Source organism: Canis lupus, chromosome 4 (genome assembly GCF_003254725.2).
Source record: "Canis lupus dingo isolate Sandy chromosome 4, ASM325472v2, whole genome shotgun sequence".
NCBI lineage: Eukaryota > Metazoa > Chordata > Mammalia > Carnivora > Canidae > Canis > Canis lupus.
Genome location: NC_064246.1, coordinates 11,204,186 through 11,230,167, shown reverse-complemented (window position 1 = coordinate 11,230,167; position 25,982 = coordinate 11,204,186). Strand labels below are relative to the sequence as shown.

The 25,982-nt window shown below is 36.8% G+C and overlaps 1 protein-coding gene across 6 annotated transcripts in view; it reads right to left on the bottom strand.

Moving 5' to 3' along the window:
• The window catches only part of BICC1 (BicC family RNA binding protein 1), a 271,306-nt gene that overhangs the window by 60,881 nt on the left and 184,443 nt on the right, over positions 1-25,982 (bottom strand). The window contains exon 1 of one of the 6 annotated variants that reach the window (XM_035715548.2): positions 20,329-20,609. The exons of the other annotated variants lie outside the window; for them this stretch is intronic. Within the exon in view, the coding sequence (XP_035571441.1) occupies positions 20,329-20,359 (31 nt within the window). The 5' untranslated portion in view covers positions 20,360-20,609. Of the gene's footprint in view, positions 1-20,328; positions 20,610-25,982 lie in introns of those variants that run through there. 6 annotated transcript variants of the gene reach the window in all.

Genomic DNA, 25,982 nt, shown 5'->3' with positions numbered 1-25,982 from the left:
TGAATAATCCATCAACTCATGTAGCTTTATCCAAATGCTGATGTTTTCTAATTCCAATTTCCCACCCTTGGCCTCTCTATAGTTTCAGCCACCCAGTAAACTTCTCTTTATCCTCATAATCTCCAATTTCAACATGGCAGGCCCCAAATCCATTACTGTCCTCTGTCCTCTTGGCAGAAATGGGGATATTCACAGTTTAGACAGGAAACATGTGATCTTGTCTTACTCTAATGCAAACACTGATCTGTGCTCAGAACTAAACCCCTCCTGACTCTCTCCTATGTGAGTAATTCAACTTTAGCAGTACTGGCCAGGGAGACACTGTCCATTATTAGGAATCATCATGCTTTTTTTTTTCCTTTGAAAATTTCCAAAATTAATGGGTTCACTTATATTTGAAAACATTTTCTTCCTCCATGTAACCCTGATTTAACTTGTCATTCGGGATGGTGTCTTGGGAAACACTCAAGGTTATATTCTCAAAATTTTTAAATCATCTTTGAAGGTTAACCAACCCAAGGTATCAGCTATATTGGCTGGTGCCTAACAAATATTTTTAAAAAGAAAAAAGAAAGGAAAGGAAAAGGAAAAGGATGAGGAAAGGAAAGGAAAGGAAAAAGGAAAGGAAAAAGGAAAGGAAAAGGAACGGAAAGGTTACATATATTCACATATTTTAGGCAATAACTTTTCCCAAAGTCTCCAATATTTTTAAAGTAACTACTATATCTTTTCAGGGTCTATTCATTATTGAAAGACTATTATTTTTATCCTGGTAGAGATGGTCAATATTGTAAAAGTTTGAGGATTTGACAGAACTACATCTAGGTATTAAGAGGAAAATCATGTCACATTAACAATTCGATACTCAATGGCTTCCCTGATCTTTTCCTCATTCACAAAGGTAAAAGATCACAGGATCTTGAAACAAACATAAATACAGCTGTCTGTATGTATCTAAATGTCTTTACATTTAGAACTTATAAAATTCTTTTTTTTTTTAAGATTTTATTTATTTATTCAGGAGAGACAGAAGCAGAGACATAAGTAGAGGGAGAGGCAGACTCCTCACGGGGAGCTCCATGCGGGACTCCATCTCAGGACCCCAGGATCATGACCTGAGCTGAAGACAAATGCTCAACCACTGAGACACCCAGGTGCCCCTAGAACCTATAAAATTCTAATACATTCTCTATTCCATTGAGCCTGACGAATCTAAGATTTGCTGTAGCCATGAAGAATGTGCTGAGTGTCCTTTAGGAAGAAATTGCCCAAGTACTATCACATACCTATAAGGCTAATCTGGAAAGAGATTAAAACTCTTTGGTTTTTAAGGTTTCCAAAGTACACCTGCAAGTGTGACCAATGCCTATTAAGTTCCATTTCACAAAAAAAGCTATGTCAATTGCCACATAAAGAAATTTTTGAAAAGAGAACATGCAGAAGCTTAATGTCATGTGTAATTGAAAATGGCCCTTTACAACAACCAATCCACTCATTTGTGGGCCTTTCCTGGACCAAGGCTGACTCAGAACCCAGAGTTTATAAAGAGAAATGCTGGCCACTTTATCATCTATTCCTCTTTTACTATATAATGTAGAAAAAGAAAACAAAGTTAACTGCATTTCTGGCCAGATACTACTATATAATGTATCACGTAAAACCTTATGGATCTTGATTTTGGCACTTCCACTGCATGCCTTTTTTTTTTTTTTTCTGTATTCAGCAAACCTGACAACTACATTCTCTAATATGCCACAGACATCCCCGTCAAGCTTGGCTGCAAATCAAATCTCAATGTCTGACCATATTTCCTCACATCAGTGGCACCTCTCACATTCCTTTGTTTTGTTCTCTTCAAGTTTCCATGATTTTTGTTTTTCTATGTTTGTACATTCATCAGCTTTCACTTCATTGGCCTTGAATTTGATCAGCTCTGTGAGTCTCCCGGCCACAAGTTTCTGTTAGAATGAGAAGGAACTGGCCCATACAAGGTTGGGTGTGTAGCATGTGCAGGCTCTTTCCGATATAAATCAACAACAAAGACGTTTTGGGAAACTAGTATCATGAGGTAAAGTGGTGCCAAGTTAAAATGATTATTTGAAAAGGAGTTTGGTTTCCAACTGAAACCCAGACTCACACCTACAAAACAAAGTTAACTTCTACAATGCGACCTATTTTCATCTGACTTAGGCTCCCATTTCTTGTTTCATAAGAAATTTTTTCCTACAAAAATCATTGTGGAAGTGGTTGCTTTTATTAGTGACTGACAGGAACTTTAAACCCATCAATATTTAAAATGTGTTCATGACAAAGATTATATAGATAGAGGCTTTCAGCTATGGAATGAATAAGTCACAGAAATTAAAGGTACAGCAAGGAGAGTCAATGATAGAGACATAGCAATGTATAGGGACAAATGGCAGCTACACTTGTGGTGAGCAAAGCATAATGAATAAACTTGCCAAATCACTGTTGTACACCTGAAACTAATGTAACATTACATGTCAATGGATACTTAAAACACACACACACACACACACACACACACACACACACACACACCAAAACTGATTATATAGGCAGTTACTCTAGATTCCTGGAAGATGATGGCACATTCCCAAGAATCAAAGATTCCCATGCCAATGCTTGCTTTGCAATCTCTAGAAGAGAAGCCCAAATCACCTCCTTCATTTATTTTTTTCTCTCACACAGACTTAAGGAATCAGTAGCCTGAGCTAATAGTTGTTTCATTCTCAACAACTTTTACCTAGAGGAGCATATCTCCTTTTTCCAGCTGTATTATAATATTGAATTACAAACACTTCTACATTTTCCTAAGCACTTTAACAAAATAAATAAAGACAAACATAATTAACACAAGGGAAATCACAATAAACCATCTGTAAAACTCTATAGTGATGGTCACCTCTGACAGTTCCTTTAAAAGGAAATGGATTTAGGCCTCAAGGAGCTTACTGTCTTTCATTGACACATTTCTTAGTGTTTCTCTCTTGTAAATTTTAAATCTTGTCACTGCCCCCTGCCCCTAGGATTGGTATACTTCTTCTTTCAATTAGAAAGGAATGAACTTTCTTCCTGGCACCACCCTCCTCCTCTGTAGACAGCTACTATAAAGATAGAGGACCTCATCTGTATCTCAGCATTATCTAGCTTCACACAAACTCATCATCTTTCCATAAATTTCTTGTCTCTTATTTTACGAAATCTTAAATCATACTCTTAAAGGTATGATTACACATTCTATAAAAGAGAATGAAGAAGTCTTTGTCTGAAAGGAATTAAAATAACCTTTGCTTTTCAGGAAATAATGAAAAGAAGCCTATGTGTTACTTTTCAACCATTTCTTCTGGTACCTCTAAATGTTCGTTTATATCATTCATAGCTAATATAAGAAAATAAGCAAAGGATTACTGAATATCAGTAAGAGAAAACTACACATCATTTGGAAAATATGTATAGTTCCAGTTTCTCTGATTCCTTCCTTTGAATTATTTTATAACTCTTTAAATTTTATATAACTGGGAGCAAAGCAAAGTAAGTGTTACAAACAGACATGCAAATAAATTCTTTCCCTTGGTAGTTCAATTGACCCTCATTTCCGCTTTCATCATTCTCATTAATAACGAGGTAAATAAAATCCTTAACGTGTTCTTTTTTATCTATGCAAGAATCATGATTTTCCTTTTTTTGAAAATCATCCTTCAACACTAAAACAATTTCCAAAACCGTTAATAAAGATAGTTTAAATCCCACTGCTATAGATTCCAAAAAGCCTTTTCTGGTTAACAAAAACTTCCCTGCATTGAATATTAGTTTAAATAAATGGCTTAGAAAATCTATTCTCTGGTGTTTGGTGGTGGTGTATTTGTTGTGGTGAGATTTCACCTGCAATGAACATGGGAGCTTCACTGTGGAAGAGAACATAATATATGAGTTCTATAGTTTAATAAAAAGCATAACTATTAGGTATAGATATACACTGAGGAGCTAGGATATAGTAGAAACTGTCATTTGGGACTCAGCAATCTGCTGCATGAATGTAATTTACAGTAATTTAACACCCTTGATGGAATAAGGGTATCTTGAGAAAACCATTCCCATTCTCAGACCTGGCAAGAACCAGGCTCCTTTTCACACCATTCGCTCTTTCCACAATATACAAATTCACAGTGGACTTATTAAAACCAAAAAACAGAGCTGAGAACACATTTGCTTAAAATGTGTCTATGGAAAGCAGCTAACACTACGTCATTTTTCAAATGACCACAACTCCCTCCAAAGTGACCGAAGTTTTCTCACTCCTTTGCCCTTCTTCTTAATGTAATTCTATTTTTAGGATTCACAAAGCAGAAGGTCAACATTGAGTCTCTTTTACACCATAGTAAAAGAGTAAGCAGAAAGTATTGTCTTAAAATAAAAGAACAATTTAGCAGTTGACATTTCTTCCCTACTCTCATTTGTAATTTAATGAAGAATGCCTTATGGTACTATACAAATACATACGGTAAGTACCCAAAGCTGTTCATATCAATTAATTCTTCCAATGTACCAGCAAAGGGCTTAAAATGCCTACATTCCAGATATTTAGCCTGATGTTCTTTATCTAGAAAAGTTTGCAAAGATTTTAGGTTTTACAGATTTTTTTTTTCATTTTTACTGAAGTATGTTTACAGTTCTTAAAATATTTTAATGACTGATGCTGTTGTCCTTGGAATCTAAAACGGGCTTTCGCCAAGTGGCCAGCTTTAAAAAAAAAAAAAATCATTGGAATGAATGCTCAATTTTTATTTTCAGTTTCCTTTTTCTGATCACAATTTGCAGAAGAGCAACAGAAATTTTTTTAACAAGAAATAAAAGCTGGTACCATTTGTTCCATTATCTTGGACCTACAAATGAGGAGAAGAGATGGCTGGTAAAATATTTCTGACACTTGACAGTTTATGGTAATGATCTATAGGGTCCAAATGGAACTACTACCTAGTCTGGCAGTTTGGTTACTAGAATTAACCTCATCTTTACCAGATGGGGGATAAGAAGGAATAATGGGCTTCTTTTTTGTCATAGCCCTAGTAGGAAGGGGAGAAAAACTAGACAAACTATGTGCCATGAATTGCTTTGTTACCATCATACTCATGGTACAATATAATTGTCTCTACCAGAATCCACCAGGAAAGCCATTTTTATTTGGTAGAATGAATAGAATTGTCAGTTTTCGTAGGGGAAGTGGGCATCAGAAATCACCTAGCAGCCATTCAGCACTATAGTGAGAGCTTCTATCTGTGAGTACATGTGGCATACACTCAACACACATTTGGGGACCACAGATTTATGAACAGGTTACATTCTATAGGTGTTTTGTGAGTGACTGCATGAAATACACAATGTTTTTCCCAGATCCCCCCCCAAAAAAATCGTTTACATGATGGCTCTGATCCTAGATCTCCCAAAGGCCTAATAATCCATGGAGTGACTAAAAAACTAGATACATATTTTTAAGATAGAGAAAACATATTGCAAGTGCATATCAGCACATTTTGTGTTCTTCATAATAACTTTAGAAACCAAGCACCATTTATAATGTCTGCTGCATGCAGACTCTGAGCTAGGAGTGCAGCTTCTCAGTGTTGCCAACCTCCAAGAACTTCAGACATTTTGCTATGATAGTGAAAAGAGAAGCCTTTGATGTGAAGGCCAGTTGCCCACATCTAATCTGAGTTGGAGGTTTCAGGCTTAAAGACAGACTGCATTGATATTTATGGCATCTCTTGTTCTCACAGACTTTATTCACAAGCAACCTAAACATACAAATAAATAATTACTGATGGAGAGGCACCTGGGTGGCTCAGTCAGCTAAGACTGCCTTTGGCTCAGGTCAGGCTCTCTCAGCAGGAAGCCTGTTTCTCCCTCTCCTTCCTGTTCCTGCTCTATCTCTGTCTCTCTCTCTCAAATAAATAATAAATAGCCAACCAAAAAGAAAGAATGAGTCACTGATGGAAATTGTATCTTGGTTCCAGTCCTCCCATGTCCTTTACCCTCTGTAACTCAGAATACCTGGAATGACTGATCTGGATGAAGTTCTAGCTCTTCTGATGGGGCAGAAGTTACACAGGTACAGGCAGTTAAGAAAAGGCCTATGCCCTTCTTATTCCTCTTTAAGTACACGATCGCTTGAAGGATCTGAAACACTAGTCAGAGACTCTGAATATATACATCCTCTATAACATCCATTTATTGATCATAAGCTACTCTTTGGCATAGACTCTGATATTTACTTTTGCATCTTTAATGCATAACATGATGCTTACATAAGGTACTTTACTATTTGTTGTACTTTTGACCTCTCACATCTCAACTAGGGGCACATTTTCCTGTAGAAATAGCAATGTAATAGCTGGGCAGATGAGTTGATAGTACACTTAACGGTAATGTCAAATACTCTTCCTACAGAAGAGTGTAAGAAATGTGCTATGATTTCAAAGAACCCATACTTCTCCACTGAGAAATGTCCACTTACTCATGAGCAAATAAAAATTCACAGAACATAACATACGTGTAGTATCAAGAATTAAAGCAACATGAAAAAAAGCTGGAAATTTTAATGTTAGCACCTAATGAAAATTCTTTACAAATATAAGCATTCCTCACTATCGAAGTCTATGATGTTGCTGAAACCCAACTACAAAGGATATTCTGTTATCTGAATCTATTAGGTCCCTGAGTTTCAGACAGTATCAGTTTTGATAGCATGGTTTGCATGACACAGTACAAAGACTAGTAAGTTATTTCTTTTCTTTTGTTTGTGAGATGGTTCCATTTTTAAAGGCATCTCAATGTTGTTAAAATATTAAATCAGAAATAATTGTTCAAATACAATTTTATACATAAAATTGTCCTCACAAAGGAATTAACTGCTAACGTAATATGCCATTACAGTTACTACGGAGAACCTTCTGGCAAAAAGACTGCTAATAGGTGCTAAACAGTCCTGAAGACCAAGAACCTCTGTGAGAAGGGTTGTGATCACATGGAAAGCCTTTAGGGTGGGACCAGAACAAGATGAAGCAAGCAAACAAGTTCCCTGAGTGTCCTTCCAGGAAGGGAATGAGAGGTGAACTTAACAAACTAGTCCTAAATGTAGGAATAGTTTAAAATCAACAAAACGTTAACGGAAAGCCTGTGGGAGGCGAAGGCCAGTGACTCTAAATATTACCATGCCCCCCACATTCACCCACACACAGAATCACAAAACAGAGAATTTAATTCCACACAGGAATGTTTGTGGTTTCTCAGAGAAGTGGCAATCCAGTCTACTTAGAAAAAGCAAAAAAGCAGCCTTCCCAGCTGGTCCTAAAGGAAGAAAAGCTAGTTTCAAAGATGTGCAAGGGAACGGGAAAGGTCTCCATCCTGATGACGCTAGAATAGGTCACATGAGAAAGAAGGAACATCTTTCAAAAAGAAACATGCAAAACTTCAAGGCCCAAGGGAAAATGGAATAGGCAGAAACATGACGCTCAAAGGGTAGGACGAGGCAAAGGTACAAAGAAATGTGGGGGAAGCAAATATGGAGGAAAATGAAAAAGCAATGTCAAATTATCTCACGGTGACAAGAGAACTGAGGGGTGACTCGTCACCAAGTAGTGGAAAATATCCACACGCTGCCTCTCCAGTAGCTCAACAGCAGGTGTGCACAGTGTAGAGAAGCTTCCATTCAGACTCAGCCACTGCTAGAAAGATTTTCCCAAAACCCAATTTAAGTCACTTTCCCAAATGTCACTTAATACAAATGGGGGGGAAAAAGAAGATAACAAATTAATTAATTAATTAATTAAAATAAAAATGCAAGGATGTAATTTTAAAATGCCCTTTCAAACCTGAGGTGTTTCTTCATTTGTCCATTTAGAATTCTGGGGTTTCCATAGACTTTTTGCAATTTCTCTTTAAGATGTTAGATGGAAAATCCCTGACATAGAGAAAGCGGTACAGAGTTGCCAGAGCCTAAGAAATAATTCACCGAATGCACTGAACTATGTGAATGTGAAAACCAACCAAATGTAAACCAAAATCACATGAAGAGTCTCAGCTGTCCACCAAGGAACTAGCTTCTTTCAGTTTTTAAATTTAACAACCCCACTGACTTTGGGACCCTGGTGTATGGAACTATAAGGCTGAACACACTACGAAGGTAATAAGGACTCCATCTATCCCCAAGATGACCAAAAGCAAACATTAGAGCTAGAGAAAGAAAGAGGGTAGACACAAAAATGTGTGCCTTGATAGAGGGGAGAAAAAGAAGAAGAAAGGGGAATCAAACCAAATTTTATAAGGCTAAAATAAGGGTGTCTATTCCCTGCATTTGTACTGGTTTAAATAAGAGTCACCAAACGCAGAACAACTCCTCCATGAAAACAAAAGAAAAATCCTGTGATCTGGACCCAGTTGCTTTTCAAAATCTTCAGAGTCAGGCTTTTACTCACAGTTTCGGTTTACCAAGGAACTTTAAGAGAAAGCAGATGTAACCTAAAATACAATGACTGCAATACATACTGTAATTCGTCTGGTATTGCAAGCAATAAACCTCAGGTCTGTAGGGGACCCATTTGCAATTTTGATCTTCTAAAAGAGAAACAGTTTCACGTTTGGAGTAGTTTCCCAGCTTCCTTTTTTTTTTTTTTTTTTTTTTTCTGTCCAAGTATTTGGAAGGTAAACAATTTCAGCTTGGAAATCAGAACTCCAGTGGAGTGTTGAGTGTGCACGCATGCGCACACACACGCATGCAGAGGTCTGTCCCTCAAGCCCGTACTGTAAGACGGCCACAGAAAGAACATTTCCCAGCCATGCCGGAGGGGCTCCCCCAGGGGGACCACCCACTCTAGACTCAGAGGAGACATTCCTCAGCTCCTTCCAGCGTGGGACATCAACTGCCTAGAAGTTCCAACCTTTGGCAAGTTATAAAGAAATTAGAATAGAAGTGCAAGAGACTCTGGACTTCTCTCCAAGAGGAAAAGCCCATTTTAAAACAGCTGCAGGCTTTTTTCCCCCTAACAACTTGAGACCAAAAGTGCTTTTACTCCTCTGTGACCGTTTTTTGTAGATCCCCACATTTTTGGTTTCAGGATTATCCAGTTTGTTAATGGAGTTTACTACATTTATTCAGTCTTCCAAGTAGTATTCACCTGAACAAAAAAGTTACTTTCTACTTGAAAGAAAAGAAAATAGGCTCTTGTTGGGTCACTCACTCTGAATTCCCAACACACCACTTTTCAGTCCGATAAGGACCGTGAGGAGACAAGAGCAGAAAACAGCAACATTGTACAGAGCTGTTACAGCTGCAGGTGCGCACTCTGCTCCCATCTGGCAATAAAGTAAAACCAACCCCAACCAAAAGCTTCTAGTGTGGCCAGTCCATTGTGATTTTCACATTGCTGTGGTTAAGGCATTATTGTTGAATCTAGGCTTCCTACGCATCTGATACACTAATTACAAATACCACTGGTTTTTAAATTGGTGATCAATGAAAAAGAAACCCAACAGTCAAGCCCTATCACATAGTGAGTGTGCAGAGACCCCATCTACTCCTGACCTGTCAGTGTTAAGATAGGAAAGAGAAGAAAAAAAGGAAAAGAAAAAACTAGGCTAGAACAGAATAGAAAAATGGAATAAAAAGATAGATAAGGGCAGAAAAGAAGAAAAAGGTCCTTGCCAACCATATATTAAGATATATTACAATGTCCAAGGCACAAAAGAAACAAATTCCCAGAAAATATGAAGAAGGAGGAGACAAAGCAAGTGAGAGAGAATGTGTGTGTACAACTTTGTTAATGAGAAAAACAACATCACAAATTACTAGGAAAAGATCATCAAGAAACTAGTGCTGAGAAAACTGCCTCCTTTTATGTAAATAAAATTAGATCCCGAACTTACATCACATACAAACCACACTGCAGACCAACACATAAAAAACAAACAGAAAACCCCCTCAACAAACTGAACTATTAGGCTGGTAGGAGACCACCAAAAGCAGTCTAAATTTCTAATAGCAGAGGAAGGAATGATAGGACTATGCAGCTCTTCACCCTCCCCACTTCTTCCTGACTGCTTAAAGTGGCAGCTATCATCCTGCAACCACATATTACAAGCATAAATAAAATAAGCACATTACAGAGAGAATGCAAGCACCTGGGTCCCTGGTCACCAATGTCTTGATCAGTAGAACCAGCTCTGAGCTGATCTCCAGATCTTTTGTGATGTGATTAAAAAGCAACCTCTGCATTTGGAAATTTATGCTGACTGATTCTTCTGTTCTTTGCAGCCATGAGTGGAAGTGCTGGATCTAGTAAATGTTGTGTACTCATGGTAATAAGACAATGTCTATCGCTATATTTCTGGAAATGTCTCCTGATATAAGGGACAGATGTGCTCTTGAAAATAATCAAAACTTATTCTACAATCAACAGTGCCCATAAAATATTTAACAGAGGATCTGACTATCGGAGGAAGAGACTCATGAAAGAGTGGCCTAGCAGCCCAACAAGCTAGGGGCATTAGAGGTAACATGTTCCTTTACTGCCCCTTGCTGAGGCCTGATTCCACTGCTGCTAAGCCAGGGTCTGCTGGTATTCCAGGTGGGATCAAGCTTTGGAAGGACGGGAGATGGTAGGGGAAAGTCTGAATCTTGCATTTGTGTGACAGAATCAGGACCACACTGTCTAACTGGGATCTTTTGCAAGTAGATATTCAAACTCTGCCCCTGGGCACTTCTGGTTTCAGAAAGTTACATAATCAATACACTACAAATGCCAACAAAAACTTTGGTTTATATGTTTTCCTCAACAACTCCACGATAGCCCAAATGCTACACAGTGGACCCATCCATGCGTCAGATAAGCTCTTTCAGACTTTTTTGTACAGTTGAGAAATGCCTTAGATTCAGAACTATATACCAAATTGCTTTTTGTCTTTGCTATTTTCCCTTTACTTGAAGAGGTATTAAAAAGAAAAAATGCACACAAAATTCAATTCTAGGTCTAAAAATAAGCAAAACTGAGAAAGTTTAATTGCTCATGCTAAATCATCATGAGGTATGCTGCAGAGAAGGTTATAACAGCAAGAGTGGCTTGTTTCCATTTTAACATCTTCTTTTTACTTGATTTCCTGGAAAAAATAAAATGCACCCTGTAGGCATGTTACAAGTACAGTCTTAATTCCCAAATGAATTAGATCACCTAAAAATACTGAGCCTGTGGATTTTTGGTTCCAAACCTACATGTGAATGAATAAGTGCTTCAGACACTTTAAAAATAAAACTGCATCTCACTTGCCTCTTAGAAACAAAATTTGAAATATGATCCAAATAAGGAAAAATAAAACATAAGAATATGCAACATGACTAGCTAAACCCCAATTATATTCTGGGCTATATTATTTCCTGGGCCTTGAATTATTTTTCTCCAGCAGTACTGATCTAATGAAATATTTTGCATCTTAACTGATTAAGTATTGTATCTCATACACACAGAGAGAAAAAGATGAAATAGTTCCTACTAGGCATGTTACTACCTAAATACAAATACATCCCAGGTATTATTAATGTAAGACTTAGTTAAACTTTAAGGAAATCTATGGTTGACATAGTTTCTTTACATCTCTATTTTTATTAAAAATATTACCAGTAATTACCACAAAACTGGCAGCACACTAGGGTGACTTCAGTTAAAATCACCCCAGTGGAGACAGTAAGAAATGGCTGTGATCAATGTTTTCAACTATACCATTTATGCCAGAATCACTTTATTAATAGAGAAATAAGGAGATTTCAGATATGGTGATAAAAAAAATAAGAGCAAAGAACAAACTTGATCATTGGGAGCCTGTGGCCCTTAATGATTTTCCTGAATTAATGATGGTTTCTGGAAACCCACAGCCCTCTACACTGCCATTGCTGATTTGGGTAGGCACATCTTCCATTTCAAACCCCTTCAATCAGCCCTATGATTAATAGTTTATTCTCTAGGGTTGTGTTTCTTCTTCATAAAGTCTCAACACTTTTTTGGAGGAAAAAAATTGGAAAAGCAAAAGACTTTTTCAAGAACATCACAAACATGAAATAGGAATCAGCTGTGTTCAATGAAAATCCTTCATGTAAGAAAATATTTGTGGCTTCAAAAGAGTAAAAACTCCAATTAAAAAGCTGATGCATTAGGGGTGCCTGAGTGGCTCAGTCAGTTAAGCGTCTGACTCTTCATTTTGGTTTGGGTCACGGTCTCAGGGTCCTGGGATTGAGCCCCAAGTCAGGCTCTGTATTCATTGGGGAATCTGCTTGTGGCTTCCCTCTCTCCCTCTGCCTCCTCTCCTATTCATGCTGTCTCTAAAATAAATCTTTAACAACAACAACAAAAAGGCTGGTGCCCTTTGGATTTCTAATACTTAGGTCTTAACAAAACTTTTCATTTGCAAATGAGAACAGCTGGATGGTAATGGTAGCTATGATCTAGCAGTTCAGCTTCAAATATCTTTTACTGAATCCAGTTTACAGGCAGAAGCATAATATCCAGCATGTAGAATTTTTTACCAATTGTATTTTCATTGGTTCTAAGATGCACATTTCAACACCAATGAAGAAGTGATGCATCTTCAAACTGACAGCTATAATAGCTCTTGGTCCTATGACAATCGTTCCAATGCCTGTGCATACATAAACTAGGACATAAAGGTTCATATTTTCACATTTCTTGTGTCAAAACATATTTAAAAGAGCTCTTGTAAGTTTAAAATAATTACAAATGATAATAAAGCACTGGTGTCATAGCTTAAATGGTAGCATTTTTTTTCTTTCTTAGTATTCTATGTTTCTAACATCCAATGGCATTGTAGATTAAGTGTAATAGGGCATGAATATAACCCAGATACGTTATATTTGTCCATGGCTGGTATTTCAAGTTGTCTAACAAACTAAGTATAATAAAGCTTTTCCACTAGCCATCATGGCCCCACACAACAGAATCCCAAACACATTTACTAGGCTTTTCTCTCACTAGCTACTCTTCTTGCTGTCTTGCTGTTGGGAAGAAACTGCTTGAGATGCCTGAAATATCTGTTCCATCCACCTGCATTCAGTATTTTCTCATGTGCTCACTTGGCAAAACCCACTATCCTAACACTGTTCTAGATTTTGAACCTTTATGTATCTTCAAAGTCCATATCAAATACCAACTTATCTGAACAATTGTTCCTAATCTTTGCATCTGAATTTGTTCTCACCCCCTATCCTGTGAAACACTCCAGACACTGTATGTACTTGAGAATTATAAACTGAAGGCTGGATGTTGGAATTCAGCTGGTGAACATAGGTTTTGTTGGTCCATATCATGTTTTATTTTTAACTTAAGCAACATTTTTAAAAAACTCACAAAAATTCAAACTTTTAAGTACTGGGTGCCCAGTTCCTTAGATATTTGAGTTTTGCAGTCCTTGCCTTATCCATCTAAGGGTGTGAAAATCTCTTAATGGTAGAAATTCTTACATATTTTTCTCGACCCATAGCAGGTATTTTATGAACAGAAGTTGAAATGCATATTTACTTTAAAAATTAATGTTAGGCCTTTGGGGGAATGCTCAATAAAAGTCGTATTTAACAAAAATGTCTTGAATTATACTGAATTAAGTGCATAAGTTATTTTATGTAATGGAACACAATGAATTTTTGTCTACTTTATTATGTGAGTTATTTAGTATTTACTTATTTTGCTGTACATTTAGACTCAAGGAAGGAAACAAACCATCAATGAAGGGTTTTTTTTTTTTTTAATTTCTATAGAAACAACACTACATATTGTCATGAGTACATGTTATAGTTTTAGAGTTTTGACCACCAGTGGAATTAATACTTAATACAAAATGGAATTTAACAGAAAACCAATAGCAACTCAGGAAGAGGAACTTAAGAAGCATCTGTCCTTCTCTAAGTTTAGCTCAATTAAACAAATCAGTATTAAGCACTTACTGCACACCTCCATATGGTGGACTTGGGACATGAAAAGGAAGAAATCATGAACAATTATGGCTTCCACCCTTGGAATTTAGTGTAATTCTTCTAAAGAAACCATTAAAATATAAATCTATTAAATGGAAATCAATCCATGTGATCAAAGCAAGTTTAAAAAATCTTTCTTTGGAAGCTCTTCTTCAGTAAATAGCCCTATATATTAAGTGGCCATTATGACCAAACTATTACTTAGTGGGATTTTCCTAGTCTAATTCAAAGAGCTATAATACTTTTTCAGGGAGTTTAAGAATACTGGAGGAACTGGTAGGAACTAGAATCATGTAGGGCAGTGGTTCTTTAAGTGTGGTTCCCAGGCCAGCAGTAGAGCCGACCTCAACTTGCTAGAAGTGAAAATTTTCAGGCCCCACCCAGACTCACTGAATCAGAAACTCAGGGGGTGGGGTAGCAATTTGTTTTAAGAAACCCTCCAGGTGATTCCAATGCACACTCAAATTTGAGAAGCACTGATAGAGAACAACCCTTGACATGTTGCAGAAAAGTTAAAAATCTTTACAAGGCCATTCAGCCAAAAAGAGACATAGCTTTCCTGTTGCCCAGTTACCCTTCTACCATAGCAGAACACAATATAATATACACTGTCACCCTATATCAAAGTATAATTTTCAGCCATGTGTGAAAGCTCAGAGAAAGAATTATTAGCTTGAACTATTTCCTTTCTCCTTTTGCTCCCTCTTAAAAAAATGTGAATCTCAACAGAGATGAAGATACTTAAGAAAATTAATTTATTGCTAAAGACAACACCAGTAGTGTGAATCCCTCTGTACATAATATAGCACACCAGGCACTATATGATATATGTTCATCTCTTTATTATCTGCCTGCTTTTCTAGGCTGTAAGCTCTATAAGGGCAGAAATTTTGTCTTTTTTGTTTACTTCTATATCCTTAAATGCTTAGAACATTGTCTGGCACACAGGAGGCACTCAAAACCACTTAATTGGAGTCCATGAGTAAATTAAATGTGATTTGTACTATCACTTGAGCTCTAGGATATCTCTTCTCCAACTAATACCATAAATTATTAGAGACTCAGGCTTGAATAATTTTTAAACCCACATCACCCAGTATGGTGTGATATACCTTTCCTGTCTAATAGTTGGCAATTTTCATATGTGCAAAAAGCCAGATAGTAGATATCTTAGGCTTTGCAGGACTCTATTTCCACCATTCCACTCTGCCTCTATAGCATGAAAGCAACCATAGATAATATGTAAATAATGGATGTGGCTGTATTCCAATAAAATTTTATATACAAAAACAGGCAGTGGGCCAAATTTGACCTGTGGAATGCAGGATGTCAAAGCAACAGAAGTAACAACTATTACTAGTTTTACATTTTAAAATATGATTAACTTGGACAGATACAAACAAAAGACTGTAAGGAACTTTCAAATACCTATTTTTAGAGAGAGCACATTAATGTTTATGTTATTTAAAATCTATACCATACACCCTAAGAAAATGAATAAAAAAAGTTGTGAAGACTTACTTCTTATATCAATTACTTATTTGCTTACTAGTTTTCTTTAAATTAGTATAAAAGTTCGTTCCTACATCTTTTTGTTTTTTTAAGACAGAACTATAATCAAAGAGGATATGATGGAAACATTGCCTTCTTAATTTTACTGACCTATACAATTCAGGGGCAATGAAGATAGTAGTAAAATGGCCATAGTTTATTAAATCCAAGTTTACTCTGGCACCCCAAGGCTAAAGCTAATCTTCTCCATAGCATAGAAAAAGGTTTTAATAACAAACAGATATATCACTTTATATTTTTCTTTTTAAAAAAAGAATACTTTCTTTGTGATTATAGCCACAGGAAGACAGACCTGGCCCTCCAATCACACTGTGTGGTCCCATGAACCTCTACAGCTGACAAGAGCAAGGATAAATCACGTGGTTCTGTTGTTGGGGAGAATGTCCTTTGGAAATGGAAGGAAAGGAGAGAGCCAAAAGTTGAAAGTGACGCTCTCAACCGCTATTCCATTGCCAGAATCACAGCTATTGTTATTGGCATTCACTTCTTCAAGAGAGAATGAATTATTTCCCTGCTGTTGACATATCAAGTGACTTTAAATTTTTTTTCTTTGGAGTTTTATGAACTCAGAACAGATTTCTCCCTCTACCCCCTTCTTATTAAATGCAATCATTGAGTGTGCTGGTTAATATACATTGCACTAAAAAACAATGTCTTAATATATTCATGGCCCACTTTACAAAAGGAAAGGAATGTCTCCCTCCCCCAACATGTTCTTGCAAATCAATTCACACCAAGGAACAGAACCAGGCTGAGATAGAAACATAGATACAGCCAATGGGCAGCCATCACGTTTCTTTTTAGTTTCTCTGGCTGCAAAACTGGGAACTCATTTACTCATTCATTTTTCCCCCTTCCTAGTAATCACACTTCTGCCAAATTCTAATTAAGGGAGAGGTAGGTGTTTTCTTCTCCCTGTCCTCTTTGGCAGAAGAAATGAGCAAGCAAATCTCTGGAAATGAGTGTTGTCTAGAAGATTTGAGCTGTTCACTTCTCAAACTGTTGACAGGCTCCATAAAATAATTTTTATAAAAACATTTGTAACCTGTGAGACACCTCACAACGCTAACATATTTTATTTCAGAGTTTGAGTCTTTGCCCACTCTAAATCATAATATTTGATGTATTAGTTCACATTCTATAGGTATAAAAGAAAATAGGTTTCAGCAGGAAAATGACCTCTCACTGATAAACAGACTAAATGTCCATATCTTAACTGTTAGCAAACCTTCAGAGGCAATGAATGACCAAAGGGGAGACCAATTTGGAGGTCTATAAAAATATGACAAAGGAATTATCTACAGTCTCTCTGGCTGCAAAAAATAGCATCAGCACATAATTCTTGCCACTGCTCCCTCTCTTGGGCCCGCTCATCTGCTTGTGGTAACACATCTGCTCTAAAATGGAAGTATGAGAAAATACAAACACCTACCCTACAACACTAGGACAGAAGAGGTAAAAAGGGAAAGGAGACAGAATGATGGCACCTCCAAAGACTTCCACATCCTTACTTCCTAGATCTGGTGAATATGTTAGGTTACAAGGCAAAGGATACTTAAGGCTGAAGATAGAATTAAGGTTGGTAATCAGCTGACCTTCAGATAGGGAAATTATCCTAGATTATGTAAGGGGGCTCAGTATAACCACACATCTTAAGGGGGCTCAGTATAACCACAGAGGTCCTTAAAAGTAGAAGAGGGAGGCAGAATAGTAAAGTCAGAGAGACATGTGACTACAGAAAAGAAAGCTTTTGAGAATACAGAAATGGGGCCATGAGCCAAGGGATGTGGGTGGCCTGTGGGTGCTAGAAAAGGCAAGAAATAAATTTTTGAGCCTCCTAATGGGAACATAGTCCTACTGACACCTTGATTTTAGCCCAGTGAGACTTGTATTGGAATTCTGACCTAGAAAACCATAAGACAATAAATCTGTCTTGTTTTAAGCCAATAAACTCATGGTAATTTGTTATAACAGAAAACACAGTAGATATTTTTTTAAAGATTTATTGATTTTTGAGAGAAAGCTGGTGCATACACAGTGGCGGGGGGGGGGGGGGGCAGAGGAAGGAAGGGAGAGAAAGAATCCCAAGCAGACTCCTTGCTGAGCACAGAGCCCAACTCGGGGCTCAATCTCATGGCCCCGAGATCATGACCTGAGCTGTAATCCAGAGTTGGACACTCAACTGACTGAGCTACTCAGGTGCCCCATACACATTTCTGATCATATTAATTCTTTTTTTTTGATCATATTAATTCTTATATAATCCTATGAAGTAGGTATCATTATCTTCCCATTTCACAGATATAGACACTGTAACAAGAGAAGTTAACAACTTGTCTAAGATCACACACAGAGCTAACAGGTGGGAGAACCACGATTCAAACCCAGGTAGTCTAGCTTGTGCCTACATCCTTAGCCAGTACTTTGCACTACAAAAGATACAATATTGCAGAGAACACCTTAAAGACAACAATATCCTGTGGTTAGAATGTGAAGTTTTGTGGAGAGTAAACAAAAGATTAAAGATTAAAGATATCATGTGGTTAAAGGAGATCAACTGGTTTGTTATAACATCTAATCAGGAATATGGATGTAGCAGAATAGTGTCAGAAGAGAGGACAAGAGAAATCTAATTAAGGCTTGAATGAAACTATAAAAATAGACCAAAACAAAACAAAACAAAACAAAAAAAAAAACAAAAACCAACAACCCAAAAAACAAAACACCCTTGTAAGATCTCCTAACACTAGTCAATCTAATTTCTTCCAGGCCATCAATCCTATCCATTTGCTATAATTAACTTCTGTCCCATGGTTCAGTTCCTATAGTTAGCCCTGCTCATCCTCAAGTGTCTTTAACCAACCCCCCAATATCTTGGCCATGACTTTCTGCATCTATTCCTTGAGCCATGGTCCGCAAGTGGATGCTGTACTGAACACCAGACAGAGAGAGAGATTTAGATTTAACAAGGGTGATTCTGTAAAAAATGATTTCTTACTGAAGATAAGGATAAAGATGTCAAATCAGAAGAAGTCCATCTGGAATTGAAGATTTTATGCTTTTTTCTCAATGGCCAATTGGATATAAGAGAAAATTTAATAACAAACAAATACAAGAAAACTAATTCTCAGTTTTAGAAAAAAAAAAAAGAGCCCATTAAAATTCAAGTGATACTGGTTAATGAGTAAACAGCTTATTCCTTAGATGGTACCTCCTTCATTATGTCTCAGTATCAGTTTAGTCCTTTGCAAAGCTTTAAAAAGTACATATTACAATGGCCATTGAACTAAGACACTAAAACTTTTTTTTAAAAATTGTATATTTAACAAATGTATGACTCCATAAGGTATTTGCTTGAAAATGAAACTTTTCTTTGACAGAAAAACTGGGGAGGGGGCGATTATGCCAAAGTATTGAGTTTACTTATTACACCACAAAATAAGCAATATTAAAACAGCAATCTTTAGCTGGGTTTAAGAAATTTAAATTTTTCTATCAGAAAACAGTATTATTCTTTCCAATTGGCAACTGAAATATTTCCTTGTTTTTTAGGTGAACAAAACATCAATGTAAGAATACAATATATCATATCATCACTCAGTTGTTTAACTGTTCACTTATAATTATAATTTGATTAAGCTCTTAAAAATAATTTTGAAATATTCATCCATGTAACACCTTGAATAAGCTAAATTTTTCTGCCTTTGTTTATTAGAGTAGCATTAAGGATCAAAGGCATTCTTGTGGCATGACTGTTTCACAGCAAAGATGATACTCAATACCTGCACTGAGTTTTGTTGTCATGGGGACCATCCTGGGAGAAACCATTTAAATGCCAGAATTTCAAACTCCCTAAAACACTGCCTTCAAGTCTGGCTTCACTTATAACTTGGAAATCAAAACTGTAGCAACCATTTTTATTTTTAAAAATGCATAATCCATCTGCTTCAAAAAAAAAAAATAGTATTGACTTCACCCTTTAAAAGGTATTGAATTTCCTTTCCATGAAAAATTGAGGCTAGAGTATAGCAGCCTGGGGGGGATTCTGCTGCCTAGCAGGTAGCCATGGAAACAGAAGCACACATCAGGAGCCTACACTAAAGCTAGTATGATAAGACCATAACTGAGAAGTTTAGCATATGTTTTTTACATCTGCTGTCTCCTTGTTTTATTTCTGTTTGTATTTGAAAAGAAATTCAGCTAACTTCATCTTTTCCTTTAAGCTTATTAGAAAATCACCATCAAAATAGAAAATTTGCCCAAACAATAAAATCAAACGGTATTAGAAATAAAAATTCAAGTGGCAAGAAGGGAAGAAGACCTGGTTCCCAATTAGTTGGAAGCATATGTGCACATTTTATCAGCTCCCATTTCACTTGGCCTAGTAAATTCACTTGTCCACAGAAGGGTGATAGCCAGATCAGTACTGACTAAGACACCTGGAAACTGTATTTTCTTAAGAAATCACACATCACAAAATCCTCCTTAATCTAGTTCCAAACCACCTATTTTTTTTTAAATTTTATTTACTTATTCACGAGAGACACAGAGAGAGGCAGAGACACAGGCAGAGAGAGAAGCAGGCTCCACGCAGGGAGCCTGATGTGGAATTCGATTCTAGGACCCCAGAACCACGCAGGCGTGCCCAACTGCCGAGCCACCCAGGGGTCCCAAAACCACCTTATTTTAAGCCTGTCTCCACCTACCTATTCCATGAACTCTGCATTCCAGCCTCATTTTCCTGCTTACTGTTCCGTACGTTTGCTGTGTGTCCTTCTGACTCCCTCACCATACAAACCACTTGAATGCCCTTTGAGCCCTCATCCAGCAAGAAACAAATGATCTGTAAAACCATGACCAATGCCCACTTAGCAAAAGTGCCTTCTAAACTGGCAAACTGTTTCATTTATACTGCTTACTGACATTTACTGTATGCCTCCCACAGGGTGCAGAGGTCACCTCACTTCTTAACATTGACCATTCTAGGGGAGAGAGGATTAAAGATCTTAATCTAATAGCCAGTTTTCCAGTAACGTGGTGACACTAATAATAATGGAAAGGATGGCAGAAAATTAAGAATATTAATTTCAATCAACTAATATCTAGTAATGTTGAAGTATAAACCTTTAAGCAGACCAAACCAAAGCTGTATGAGATACACTATTAGCAAAAAAGTCTTTTTGAAAATCATATAGACAATCTCATGGCAGAGGTGAACAACTCTTGAGACTACCCCTGAAATACAATTCATTCAAATGGACACTAACTGGTGTCAAGAAATCTTTAAATTACCTCAAAAGGGCTACCAAGTATAATTTACTCTAAAGAAAATTATTGAAGATTTTTCTCCTAAAGTTTTCTACAGACCACTTTCTGGCAAAATGTACACACACAAAATGAAATATGATACTTGGCTATGAAATAATAACTGTGTCTAGAAAACAACAAAAGTCTTCAAAGTGTCTACTTTGGCAGTTCTGGACATCACCTTAGAAACTTTTATTTAAAGACATCATGAAATTGAATACTTAAATTTTAATGGCTCATTTTATAACAAAAAAATGTTACAGTTCTTCAAGTCCAAAAATATACCTTTCATTTTTTTGGTATCCCAATTATTTACTAGACATCTCCACCATGTACTCAAATGCAACAAGTCCAAAGCTGAAATGATTATCCATTCCATTCCCCCCCACATAAAAACAAAACTGCTCCTTCACTCATTTCCTATTTTAGTTAAACATACTGACAACTGTGGTCACTCAAACCAGAAGCCTCTAAGTTAGTCTTGACTTGTTTCCTAGCCTCAAACCTTAAATCCCAACAATTTCAATAGGAGAACTGCATCATTTAAAACAAACAGCATGGATTTAAATATAAAGGGCTTCTTGGGAAGCCTGGGTGGCTCAGCAGTTGAGTAGCTGCCTTCATTCAGCTCAGGGCATGATCCCGGAGTCCCAGGATTGAGTCCTGCATCGGGCTCCTTGCGTGGAGCCTGCTTCTCCCTCTGCCTGTGCCTGTGCCTCTCTTTCTCTGTGTGTATGTGTATCATGAATAAATAAATAAAATCTTTTAAAAATAGACAGGGCTTCTTATGAACTGTAAAATCCTTGAACAAGATACGTAATCTTTAGTCTCAGTTTCCCAGTTTGTAAAGTGAGAATATAATAAGACTTCTCTCAATATGAGTCCTAAAAGAAACTTCTTTAAAATCAAATAAATAGGTTTTGAGATATATTTTAATTATTCTACATTTTTCTCTTGGAATTCACAAAGCATATCAGACTAAGGTTTTTTTATTTTTTTATTTTTTTATTTTTTTTTTTTAATTTTTATTTATTTATGATAGTCACAGAGAGAGAGAGAGGCGCAGAGACACAGGCAGAGGGAGAAGCAGGCTCCATGCACAGGGAGCCTGATGTGGGATTCGATCCCGGGTCTCCAGGATCGCGCCCTGGGCCAAAGGCAGGCGCCAAACCGCTGCGCCACCCAGGGATCCCCCAGACTAAGGTTATAAGAAATAACATTATTAGAGCAAAAACTCTTTCTTTACTCTCTTCCAAATTTATTTGACCTCAGTATTCCTTTTTAAATTTTTTTAAATTTTAATTCCAGTGTAGTTTATAGTGTTGTATTAGTTTTGAGTGTACAATATAGTGATTCAACAACTCCATATATTATTCAGTGCTCATCATGAGTGTATTTTTAATCCTTTTCACCTATTTCTTTTTTTTTTTCCTTTTCACCTATTTCACTCATCCACCCTCTTGTAAGCCCTCTCTCTGTTCTCTATAGTTGAGTCTGATTTTTGGTTTGTCATTTTTTTTCCCGTTTGTTTGCTTGTTTTCTTAAATTCTGCACTAGTGAAATTATAAGTCTGACTGACTTATTTCATTTAGCATTATACTCTCCAGTTCCATCTATGTTGCTTCAAATAGGAAGAGTTCATTCTTTTTATGGCTGATACATATTTCGATGTGTATATACATATACACATCTTCTTTACCTATGCATCAAAACCACAATGAAATATCATCTCATACCTGTGAGAATGGCTAAAATCAAAAGCTCAAGAAATAACAGGTATTGGCAAGGATGTGGAGAAAAAGGAACCCTCTTGCACTGTTGGTGAGGATGCAAACTGGTGCAGCCACTGTGGAAAACAGTATGGAGATTCCTCAAAAAATTAAAAGTAGAACTACCCTATGATCAATAATTGCTACTGGGTATGTACCCAAAGAATACAAAAACACTAATTTGAAAGGATACATGCACTTCTATGTTCATCACAGTATTATTTACAATAGCCAAGATATGGAAGCAAACCAAGTGTCCATTAATATAGTATTCTTTTTCAAGAAATATAGTAACATTTTGTTTTAAAAAATTAGTTGCAGAATACTAACCTATTTAGTGGGGCTGTCATGAGGTTAAGCTCATTATATGTCACATGTATCCCATACATATTAATTGTAATCCTTTCTCTTACAAATCCATCCTATCGCCTGTGTCCCACTTCTGACCTCTTTTGTTCCTACTCCTGTCACCACATTTCATGCCAACACCTTCCAACAACTCATCCATTCTCTCACCTCTTCAGCTCATTCTCCCCCCAGAAAACCTTTATGAAGTGCAAATCTGAGCACTGTCTTTCAGTAAAGAACCCTTCTCAACTTGGCCCCAAAGGCTTTCTCAGTGTCTTCTCATACCTCTCCCATTTAGGGACACTCCTGCCTAGTTCTGGGGGCAGCACTTACATTGCAACATCTTAGGGATGTTAGGCAGCTAATTTCTCTGTTAATGAAATATGTGTGCTTTCAAGGCTCTGTCTTTTCACATGTTACTTTGTTGGTCTGTAAAAGCCACCCCACACCCGTCCCTTTCTCCATCTGGCAAATAATTCATCCTTCAAAGCCAACCCAAATGTCACTTCTATGAGGTCTTCCAATGAGTTAGTCACTCCTTTTGTGGACTCCTGTGGCACTTTGCTCTCAACTCTGTCCTGGAGAGCTATTAAAACTCAGGAACAAAAGTTAAAAGATGTAAACAGTGATTTAGAAATTGTTAATTCCTAAAGAGTTTTTTTCACCCAAATCCTACCCACTACATACTATTCTTGATTTTGCTCATATGCACATGCACACACACATGATTCAGGGAAATACAGGAACAAAAAGCCTCATCATAATCAAATAAATTCAGAAACCATCAGAGTCATTCAAATGAATCAGATCTGATCTCATTTTGAAATACCTGATGGTGTCTTGACAACTTCTAAATGTCAAAGGAGTTTTAGGAACAGCCAAAAAATTTTAAGACTTTCATAAGTTTCCAAAATATAATTTCTAAATTATAACTGTTTTCTTTATACATGTGCAAAATTTTTAGAATTCAATGGGGAAATAAACCTTCATTTCAAAAATTAACTTTGAAATTGGGAAATAAAAACATATGCTATTTCCAGGCACTGGTCATAATAATAATAGCTACCATGCGCTGGGGGCCTAGTGCCAGAACTCCTCAGGGCACTCCCTGCAGATTCCTGCATTTAAATCCTACAGCTACCCAATGAAGGAGAAGTCATTATTCTTATAGACAAGGAATTTGATGAAAAAAGTGAACTCAGCTAGACACTGTTTAGTGAGGACCTAAATCCGGATCTGACTCCCTGGCCGACCTGCATATTCTATAAGCTACAAGAGAGTATCAAAAAGCTAGGCCAATTGGATAACTTCTCTACAGAACAAACAACCAAAGATTTGCTCAGACTGTGAACTTTGAGAGGGTAGCCTTCTTTAACCAGGGGGATTTAATAGGATCTATTCACCTCAGAGTTATATACTAATCTCTTACAGCACTGAAAGAAACTATTGTATTTTTATACAATAAATATAAAAAGGGAGAAAGTAAAGAACTACCTTAAAAGGGATATATGTCTATTTTCTACTTATTTTGACAGACCTATAAACTCAATTTCTGGAAGATTAATTCTAAGGACACAGGAGTCTGTTAAGCTAAAATTTATAATATCTCAAAAAAACAAACAATAGGGGGGAATCTTGCTCTTCATGTAAGAATTGCTGGACAACAACTGAATTTGTAAATAAAGTATAGAAAATATTAATTCAAGGTTTTGTAATCCAGGTTTATTTTCTTTACTTCTTCAATGATCTCAGTGTTTCTCATTCTGCATCAACATAGCAATTTTGATTTACATTTTCCTTGTACTACTCAGCTCCCTTCTCTTTGTCAAGCACTGGATAATGGAAAACAAAGACTCCTATGATTTAATAAGTGCAAGAATGCTGACAATACTGGCTCCATCTTTGGCCTTCCATCTTGTTCTGTTCACCTGATAATCTGGCTTGAGACTAGTGTTCTGCATCCCTTAGAGATTAATATACAGAACTTAAATATGCCAACCAAGGCTGGGATGGGGAATGGCTTGTTTTGGCCTCCGATGACTTTGTTAGAGATAACATAGCCTATCCCCTTGCTGACAAACAGGTGGTGCCATGAGAACTAAAAGTTATCAATTAGGTGGATGAAAACCTTCTGAGGTGCAAGTAAGCCCTTTGATCTCACTACAATGAGAACTTCTATGTGTCCTCTAGCTCTATAAAATCTATGGACTAAGGTCTGGACATTGCAGAGAATAAATGCACAGCTGTATTGTCACCTGCCCAATCCCTCCTGTCAGTAAGTTACCCTGAGTAAAACTATACAAACTATACAGAATGGCCTGCTTCCAGTCTCAAAGTGCTTTCTCAGTTTGGGGGATATTCTATTGTCCACCCCCACCTTCTAACAAATCTTCTGGTAACCCAAGAATTCTATACCATAACAAGGACCTTGTATTTAACTATTTTGTAAATACATATTTATTTTCATATGGTCTTGAATAAGAATGGAGGTAATTTTAAGATACATCTGCTTGTTTATACTTCCTAAAGCCACAATAAATCACAGAGATATCCAATGGAAAGATGGCATTGTAGTGTTTGTCAAATCTTATGGAAATTTAGTCAGTCATAAATACTCCAAACCAACCAGTATTTTCACCTCTGTGATGGCTCATTTAATTTATATGGCACTTGATTTTTCATAAAAATAAAAATGCAAGAAAAACACAGCATGCTACACCCGATGGAGTGCTGAATAAAGCAAGAACGAAAAGTAACCACAGAATTCTGCATATTGCTTAGTTTTTTGATGATAGAATATTTGATAAGCAAGAAAAATTTCAAAAAATATTAATACTATTTCCATTTTAGCGAATCAATATCTGTTTACTGAGTGCCTAGTATGTGCCAACATACCACTCCCCCTTAGGGATGCAGTAGGATGGATATGTTACCAT